At 41.3% G+C, this 9895-nt stretch overlaps 1 protein-coding gene across 2 annotated transcripts in view; it reads left to right on the plus strand.

The window, feature by feature from the left end:
• LOC103359190 (ephrin type-B receptor 1-B) overlaps window positions 1-9895 on the plus strand; it is a 158844-nt gene that overhangs the window by 113158 nt on the left and 35791 nt on the right. For both annotated transcript variants that reach the window (XM_008284419.1, XM_008284420.1), the window contains exon 6: window positions 6771-6895. In XM_008284419.1, coding sequence (XP_008282641.1) covers window positions 6771-6895 — 125 coding nt within the window. The remainder of the gene's footprint in view (window positions 1-6770; window positions 6896-9895) is intronic.

A 9895-nucleotide genomic window follows, 5' to 3' on the forward strand; every position in this document is an offset into this window, starting at 1 on the left:
ACAGATTTTACACAACTTTCGTTGGTTTGTCAGAAGGAGTATGTCTCAGCTGGTTAAAACAATTATGTAATGTCTACAGTGGCTCTCCAGGGACCTTCCTAAGGTCTGAGAGGATGACCCTGCTAATGTAGCCTACATACGAAGAGTAAAGCTATGTGTCTGCAGTGCATCAGTTTTGACCATTCCTATTAAACTTTATGTAAGTGCAGCACTGAATTTCTGGAGGACTGCATAACAGCACATCTGATGTGCTGACCCCTCACCATAAAATGAGAATTATGGCAACTGCATTCTGAAGCCACAAAAGTGAAAACAGAGGCTCAGCTCTGTGCCAGATATGCAAAACGGTGCTCCGGCTCATCTGTATTCTACAGCTGATTAATCGTACAAAGGTAAATAAGCTTTTCATTCTTTCATCACCTTGTCTCATACTTCTTTCTCTGTCCCTCTCACTCTCTCTTTCCTTCTTCTCTCTCTCTCTCTCTCTCTTTCTGTCTAAGTCAGATGCTTGGAGGCTTTGACTTTGATTAATGGTGAGCCAAGCTCTGCATTAAAAGCCAGGGGCTGCAAGTGGGGCCAGATAAAAGTGGAGCACAGGAGCAAGGGATGGGAGGGATGGAGGGAGGAGAGAGAAGTGCAGGACATAGTCACCAATCACTGTCAGCATCATCGTCCCAGGGTGACAGTGGGGGGACGCAGTTGGAGGGGACAGCGGTGCTTCATTGGGCTGAACCTCACCCTCATACAGGCGCGACACATTGTCTGTGACAGGCTCTTCACACGTACGAGGACACGCATACATCCACGCGCTGTTTAGTTCGCTCTGTCCTGCTTTTTCTCTCGCAAACACACTTACTGTCTTTCCAGTGGGACACACGATGGTTTAAAAAAAAGTTTTTTTTATTTCCTTCAGGGAGTGTAGTGAGAATGTATGTTGTAAGTAATAAGATATCGTGTTGTTGCTGTTTTTAGTTGATGCTGAAACTCACAAGAAGATCCTGTCGGGGAAGAAATACTGCATGTTGGTTAAGTTGTTGGTTAAAGGGGTCATAAAAAGAAAATCAGAGTGAGTTGCACAGGTAGGAAAACCTACAAGCCTCTGATTGGCTGTTATTTCTCCAAATGGGCCGTTAAAAAGGCACACACATGAATCACTGTAAAAAATAAATAAAAATACAAATCTGAGATGTGGGTGGTGATTCAGATGTCAGGCCAGGCTATACTTGCATTTAGACGCTTAGCACTTGAAAACATGCATGAAAAAAATAAATTCTCCACAGTGAAAATGGATGCTTTTCTTGCCCGTGTGCACCTGAATGCATGAATTGAGTTGGGACCAGGACTCGGGGCTCTCCTCCTCCTCAGCCTCTTTTTTCACTGCAGGAATTTCTGTGTGGAGTGCCCCTCCCTTGGGGCTGTCAGGAACAGTGTGTGCCTGTGGCCGGTAATTGATAATGCGGCCCAGGCAGCCCTAGCCCTGGTCAGTGGAGCGTGAACCAGCCTGAGAAGCAGAGAGGCTGAAGTGCACTGAGGTGGAGCTTAGCCCTCACACTCTCTGTCTGGGGTATGAGAGCGGTGGAGAGGGAGGCGGAGGGGGAGGAGGGCAGGAGGTGAGAGCCAAGGGAGGCAGACGGAACAGAATCCATTCACGCTGACAGGATAAACAGAGCCCAGTCATTTGTTCACATTTACATTTTAGACAATTATCTGACACTCCAATCAAGAAATACTAACCCCAATCAAAACCGTACAGCAAGCCCGGTTTTCTACGAAACATGATTTGCAAGCAAGTGAAAAGGTCAGAGGCTTTTTTTTTTTTTCTCCTTACAGGACTCGTGTAACCGCAGGGCTTAGGCAAGGGCAAAGTACTTAGAGAAGGGAAATAAATAAAGTAATCACTAAGGAGTTTGATAAAAAGGAACACTTAGATGAGAGAGGGTGCCATTTGCTGCCTTTTGAGCAGATGAGTTATTCAGAAAGATGGTGAGCGGAGACCAGGTGGAGCGATGACTAGGCCTCAGCAGCGAGCAGGCCAAGAGCCAAGTGGCTGATAGGCACAAAATGTAGAGCATGGGCTTGCGCGGGGCTGTATTTATGCCTGCAGACATGGGGGTGGAGATTTCTTTTCCAGCTCTGTATTCAAACAGCAGAAAGGCTTTGAACTTCATGTGCAGTCGCAGATTAAGTTTCTTAATCAAACTCGCTTGTGTGTTTCACAAATTCGTTTGATGAGTAAGTCTGGTTGGATTCATCTTTTAACTTTAAATTAGAGTTTATCCTAGCACCTTGAAGGAGTTTATGATGACACCGTTGATTCTGAGATACATTCACGTGTGCCATTACAGAAATTGATTTGTGCATAAAAGCTAGGCAATTTGTACTTTCGTATAATCATATCTGACGTTTTTTTTTCTTTTTTTATTAAAACAGTTTCTATCTTAATCATAGATTGATGTATTCATAGCGAGGATTCTATTTACATTCCCTGAAAACCTCTAATTTAAATGAGGAAAAACATCCGTAGGTAGTAGCTATTAAGAGTTGAACACTTAAAAATTCTGCGAGTTAATCTGCTTCATCAGGGGACTGTGTTAAAAAAAAACACACACAGTAATAACTACATACATAACTACATACTACATATAACATATAACCTATACTGTATACTGTATATATAACTTATCTTATTTTTTATACTTAAATCTCCTCTATTTTTCATTTTTTTGCTCTTTATTTTGTACTTTATTATATATGGCACTGAAGGAGCTGCTCTCAGTCTCATTGTACATGTGTATAGTGACAATAAAGGCATTCTATTCTATTCTATTCTTCTACATATTTGGCCAAAAAGAAATTCTAGATCTGTATCTGACTTTCTGAGATAACCCAAACAAATCTAATTTTAATGAAATCAGCTTTCAAAATGCAGTATCTCTACAATGACTGTGTGGTTGCTGCATTCTGGATTTTGTACTGTTGCCCAGACTGCAGCTTCTGTACTCTGGTTCCAGTAATCTGTGTGACTCAGGACTTCAGTTTCTGCAATTGAAAGTACAGCTGTGAAAAAAAGAGCCTCAGTAAGTTTAGGTATTGATTTCCCCTAGTTGTTGTAAATGGCAAAAAAGATCTATTTTGGTGAGCTGACATTTGGGTTATTATGTAATTTCACATGATTAAATAAGGAAGCGGTTAAATCAATTTGTAATAAAGTGAAAGGGGGGAGAGAAAAAAAAACAAACTCAGCTTTACATATATATTAAACTGAAAGCAATGAATTACACTGATTGCAGTATAAATAATAAGAGAGACAGAAACTTAGTCAAACATAGAAACACTTGACAAACAACAAATAATAATCAAACTGAAGCAGATTAAAATGGTGAGAACGTTGTTTGCTGCTAGATACCGCAGGACACTATCTGCATTTTTAGGTGCTGTCAGGATTTTATGGCAATGATTTTTTTTTGGGTGGGGGTGAAGTAATCAGCCTTAAAAGGCATAAAATTGAAGAATTACAGCCTTTCCATGTGGTTTGCAGTTTGTCATCCAGCCTTAAACTCTTTTTTTTTTCTTCTCTCAACTTCACTGCTTCTGTGGTTCCTTCACTCTGCCTGATGAGCAAACAGCACCTGTGATCAAAGTCTGATTCAGATGTTGCTCTACTCTGAGTGGTTCAGGAAAGTATGAGACGTGACATTTCTTCTTTTCTAAACAAGTGCTGCCCACTTCACACTCGTGCTTCGAGAATGAATTCAATAACTAAAACTGTTCTGACTTTGGCAGATAGAAGCTGATGAGAAAATAGGTTTTCCTGGCCTTTTAAACTCAGCTTTTTTGGAAAATTTCCACGTTTTCAGTTCGACTTTCACATGAAAAATGCTCTGCTGCACAGGAACTGGAGTATTTTTTCATAGTAATGGTGGTTTGTTCGGGATGAAGACACACAGCAGTTAGCAAAACCTGTAAAAAAAAACACACACACACACAAAAACTTCTGAAACCTTGATCAACAAAGATATGAATGATACCTTGAAAGCAAAATGTCAGTTTGAACTTAGATGTCAAAATCTCACTTATTACACACACAGAAGAGAAAGTTTTGGATATTGAGCAACTCTGATGCTACTGACAGCAGCGACAAGATTTTTAAAAATGTCTGTTGGCAAAAAAAAAAAATAATTTGGGTCAATTTCAGTTCATTTCATTTCAAACTTGTTGTCCATAAAGATTAAAAACACACTTTTCCAGCTGATAAGATGCCGCTCTGGTTTAAAAGTAGGTCTCTTTTTAAGCTTGAAGAAAATTGGCACTTGCTTTTAAAATTCCTTCTAAATTAAATTTGAAGATATGAAACAACACAGAGACACATCTGCACACACATACACACACACACACACACACATATATATATATATACAGACTTTTATTACAGTTGATGTCTTCCTTCTGTCCAATAACACAATCGCTGAGCAGCATGTGAAGAGTGAAGAGGAGCAGGGATGATCGAGGGATGACAGTGCAGAGGACAAAAACGATGGAACGAGCAGGAAATTGCCAAGTGTCTGGATTAACTGACAGGCCGTGTGTGTGTGTGTGTGTGTGCGTTCAGGTGTACTGGGGCTGAAGGATGGAATAGACTAGTGCAGATGGGCCAATCACAATACTGCGCTGAACTTGAATCCAGTCGTTTAATGAGTGAAGTTCAGGTACAGATGGGGTCGTGCTTCATACTGACAAGAGAACGTCTTTGTACGAGTATAATCGAGTGGACCGATACATAAGGTCCTTGCTTGGTTGCTGAGCCACAACTGTGTGCCTGCAAAGTGTCAGTTTTAATGGCCGACTGCGAGTGTACTTCCCCCCCCCGGCCTGCACCGTTTAGTAAAGTGACTCACTATGACATCAGTGATACTGAAAACAGCAATGGAATATATCAAGGGCGTGCCACGATTAATTATGCTGCACATATCTTCCTTCTCTTGTGCCTCTGTTCCTACTTCCTGCAAGACCACATGTATCAAGAAAAACATTTTTTGTGTATTTTTTTGTTAAGTAATTTACACCTATGTTTATCTGAAAGCCTCCTGAATACGATTCATTTATTATAACCTATTACATGCTGTGCAAGTTACAAAACATATGCTGGCTGGTTTCATTTACACGTGCACAATGATGACATTACTGCAACTAAAAGCCCAGTGGTGTGTGTTTTTTTTAAATGCACTTAGAGCTATTTGTGGTGTGTTTTGATGTTTTACTAAGTCAAAGATAATTTTCCACCCTGGTGAACGCTGAAGGTCTGTGCTATTCACCTGTCTTGGATAGAACCTTTTAGAAGTAACAAATCTTGTTTCTAACAATTGATCACGGCAGGAACAAAAACAAGTCATTTACAAGTTGGTTGTGAGATTGAGAGTCCTGAATAAAAGAAAAAAGAGAAAACGAGCTTCAAACTGTATTAACCAGTGCGTGATAAGGAAGCCACGTTTAGTGCTTCTAAATTCTGCCCAGGTTTGGTCAAAATTACTCAGCTAAGCTACTAAATTCAACATGAAGGACTGCTGGATCTGAGCCAGACTCGTGGTTATTGACAATTCTGGCTAAAAGGTAGCGAGAGTCCTAACTAGAGCTGCTACTCAGCCCAAATCCACACCCGCAAGCCAAATCTGGCAGCTATAATGAGGCCAAAGCCGGCTGATATTTGGTCATGTGGTGCCAGAATATGGCCGAGTGCAGCACTAATCAGTCTGACTCAGCTGGTTACCTGGGAACGGATGAGAGACGCAGTTCTACTGTTGAAATGTGGCCTATGTGATGAGTACTGCTGGCTACAGTGTGTGTGTGTGAAGCATCGTGTTGTATATCAATAAGTAGCCACATGCAGTGACATGTATTGCATTATTTTTATTTTAAATGTGCACTATCATTTTAAAAAGTAACTAAACAACCATTAAGTGTCATTAAAATTATTGGAATATTAGGCAGATAATAAAGTGGTTGCCCAACACTCGAAAACATAATTCAAGAGACCTATTCCCACCAGTTAATTAAATGCACGGCTGCAAGATAAAACATTGTCATTTAATGATTTAGATAAGCTTTTTTGTAGATGCAGGCATAATTAGTTGGGTTGGCGTAATAATGTTGGGAAGTCCATCAACTTTTTTTAAATGAAATGCAATTTGGATTGTTTTTTAAAACGGCATTAGTTGATTTTAAACTAAATTTAAGTTCAGATAACTTAATGAAATTAGCTTGATAACTACAGTTTTTTATTTTTGGGGGCAATTTCAGATTCCCCCTACTCAGAAGTCCCTTATCACACCCACTGGACACTGGAGCAACTTTTTTTTTTCAAATTTGCCAACAACATAAAAACTTGATAATTTGTTTGCAAAAAAAAAAAAGTACATAGAACTTAAAGATTAATTTTAAATTCCATGTACACATTAGTTGGAACAACTTAAGTTGTATGAGTAAAAAACATGTGGTTTTTAACAATACCTTTGATGGTCCTGGAAAAGCTACTTCCATGAACTCTGTGTAGTTTGTTGTTTGAACCTAATTTTGTTAGAAGTTGCTGCAACTCGAAAAGATTGATGCAAACTGTTTGTTTGTTTGTTTGTTGACTTGTTTTAGTTTTTTTTTTGAGCCAATGCATGATTTTCTAGCATACATATCTGCTTTAATACTGTGTAAACATTGGATTCAGAAGTACTATGCACTGCACATAAAATCTAACAGAAATGCACTCTCTCTGTTTCCTCCAGCTCCCTCCATAGTTCCCATCATGCACCAAATCAGCTCCACCATGAACAGCTTCACACTGTCGTGGCCTCAACCAGAACAGCCCAACGGCATTATCCTCGACTATGAACTGCGCTACTATGAAAAGGTAAGCTGTGTGTGTGTGTGTGTGTGTCTGCAACGGTGCAAGTTGTTTCGCGTGTCTCTTACAGTGCATATGCAGAGCAAGCTGCATGCAAAGCCCCCCTGAATCTAAGCTGTCCCGGATATCTGTGAGCAGAGTCCCCTGGGTTGATAATATGTTCTTTCACTGTGTTCACTCCATCTCTCCCACTGTTCTTTGGTTTCTTCTGCTGATGAAGTGAATGGGTTGACCTCTGCTCCAGGCCCACTCTGCACAGTGCAGCAACCTGTCCCGCTGTGAAAATGCATTGCGTCTGGAGGGAGTCACATCGACCCGTCTGCTCACACACAATACGTCTGCTTTATTAAGTCGCCAGCCCTACCCCACAGTGCCTATGCTGCTCCAGTATTGACCTGTAGGCTTTTCCCAAGGCCTTGGACATAATGATACCGAGAGATTGGAGACTCCAGCTTTTTTGTTTGGGCCCTTGTTTGTCCTCCTAAAGCTGATCGATAGGTATAGCAAGGTTGGTCATGCACAAGTTTTTTTTTCCCCCAGTCTTTGTCATCTTAAGCTTAGACTTTTGTGCAACTTGGTGCACCTTCACTCATGTTCTGCTTTCCAAGTAAAAGATAAAAATCAATATAGTTTTATTTTTTGTTTTTTCTGTTGAGTTATTTACTTCACACAAACTCATTTTGGCTAAGGTTCCCTGGATCAATATTCACAACGCCACCTTCGAATAGTTTTGTCACGTTTAGCGTTTTCCATCAGAGAGAACAACAATCATGTTTTTAAATGATGTTTGCAGTTGGAAACTCAGTTATCCAATAATAGCTGCATCGCTCGCTGTTTTCCCCCCTCTGGCATTGCACAGGTCATGAAATTGAATCCGATTGCCATGGCCCTGAGAAACCTTATCTGCCAGACAGCTTAGTGTCGTGTAAATAACACTTATACAGCTCCCCCCCCCCATTAGTTCATGAATATCAATGAAACCTAATCCTATTGATGTTTATGTAGCGCATCCTCACACAAATAGATGAGCATGGCGTAATCACAAAATTAGTGAATTAGCAAGGACATGATTGCTAATTGCAGCGGGATAACTCAGGTAACACACAGGTTGTGCTCCACACTGTCTACCACTATCTTAATGCATCCGCCGCCGCCGCTACCTGTATCTGAAAAGTGTTCCACCGTGTGAGCGAGACACAGACGGTGAGTCAGGGCCGATCGCTTTGTGACACACTGGGCTGTGGAGATGAGATTTCCGCTGTACTGGTCCTCTTTTGGCACACAGTTTGAATCTGACATGGCTTTTTATAGGTTCAAAATGGACGTTTCTTCCGCCAGCATTGTTGTACTAACATGTTTCTCCATGGCTGATTGAGACAATTTTTGCCCAAAGAGTCAAACACATTTATCCGTATTGATGTGTCAAATCCGCACCAGTTAAAGTGTACACGGACAGGCATGCTGACAAGGTCTGTCGCATGCCTTGACTTGGGTAACTTGCACGCCCGTTCCTTGCTCGAGATGGGAAAAGCAGGGAATTAAATTGCATGCCATCTAGGTCAGTGCTGCCAGCTCCCCATTGATTCCCTGAATGCTTAAGAGGTCCAGAAAACGTGGAAGTCCCACACTGCTGCAAAGTGATGATGTGGCTTTTGAGTTATAAAAGGCAATTATGGAGAAATGTCTCTCACCATGTCTATCACACACTCCTCTGTACGGCAATATCTTTTACCCAGCGCCGTGGGTAACTTTTATATACACCTGGATGCTGCATATGGCCTTGCTCTGCACGCCATCTTTTTTTATGCTTCTCACCGATGCCTGGATTAATCTGAGAGTAGTCACACTGTTATGGTTGCGGAGTTGATTGTCTCAGTGTGCCTGCCACAGTCAGCCAGTCCTTAGCACAGTAGAGAGCTGTCTTTCTGCACACTCCACCTCACAGGAAGCCTCCTATACCCATTTACAATGTCAACTTCTCAAGCAGCATGACATTGTCATACTTATCGAGTAATCCATCAGGGTATTCACACAAGAAATATCTACTTTTTTTTTTTGCACAAACTTGTCACAATGCCATACTTTTGGACACAAGTTCAGTTTTTGAAAGAGGCTGTTTGAGATGTTTTTCTCTTGTTGTAATTGTGGTACAGTGATATACTGGTCGGCTCATCACAGATACATTAGTATTGGTTTATATGTTGTCTGATATGTGCCAATCAGATTTTTTTTAAGCATAATGTAGTGTAGGAAAATATGCTTGTGGAGGATGACGCTGGGTGTTGAACATTTGGATGTGGGGAAATTGTGGCTACATGGTACATCAGGACACCCTGTTGGGCCAAACAGCATTGTTCTGGCCAATAGGCATACTGGGGACGGGTCCTGGTGTGCCGGTAAACCATCAAAAAATCCATAAAGGCTTTACTGACACGATCTGTCTTTTTACCGGCCCCCTTTGTCTTCCTTTAATTTGGGTTGCAGATATGGAATAAACCGACCTCACCAGCCTCGCCTTGCCAGCCCATTCTGTAGAACATAATGGTCTGGCTGCACCTCAGTGTCATTCTGTTGATGGGAGAAAAATGCTCTGGCTTGTTTGGGTTTTTTTTTTTTTTAAACCAATCACAGTCATCTTGGGCGGAACTAAGCGAAAGATGCGACTTCGGTGTTCCCTCAAAGTAGTGACGGGTGGAACTTTTGTGGTGGAAGATTTTCATGCACTGTGATTAAAATGGATAATCTACCACAAAAAAAAACTACTGCACGATCCAAATCCTTTGCAAAACTTAAAGTTTCACTTTTAATGCCTTAGCTTGCAGCCCAGAGCCTGTTTTGTTTCCTGTGACAACAAAACTGTAACAGGCAGACAGCAGAAGGGGGCGGGGAAGAACTGAGATAATCGGCCAATGGCAGGCTTATACCTGCATCACTTACCCAACCCAAGCATCTCTCTCATCGTCCCATCCCAACAGATAAGTCCAGGGCTCAATTTCTTTATCAGAA

Source organism: Stegastes partitus, unplaced genomic scaffold (assembly GCF_000690725.1).
Source record: "Stegastes partitus isolate 25-593 unplaced genomic scaffold, Stegastes_partitus-1.0.2 Scaffold358, whole genome shotgun sequence".
NCBI lineage: Eukaryota > Metazoa > Chordata > Actinopteri > Pomacentridae > Stegastes > Stegastes partitus.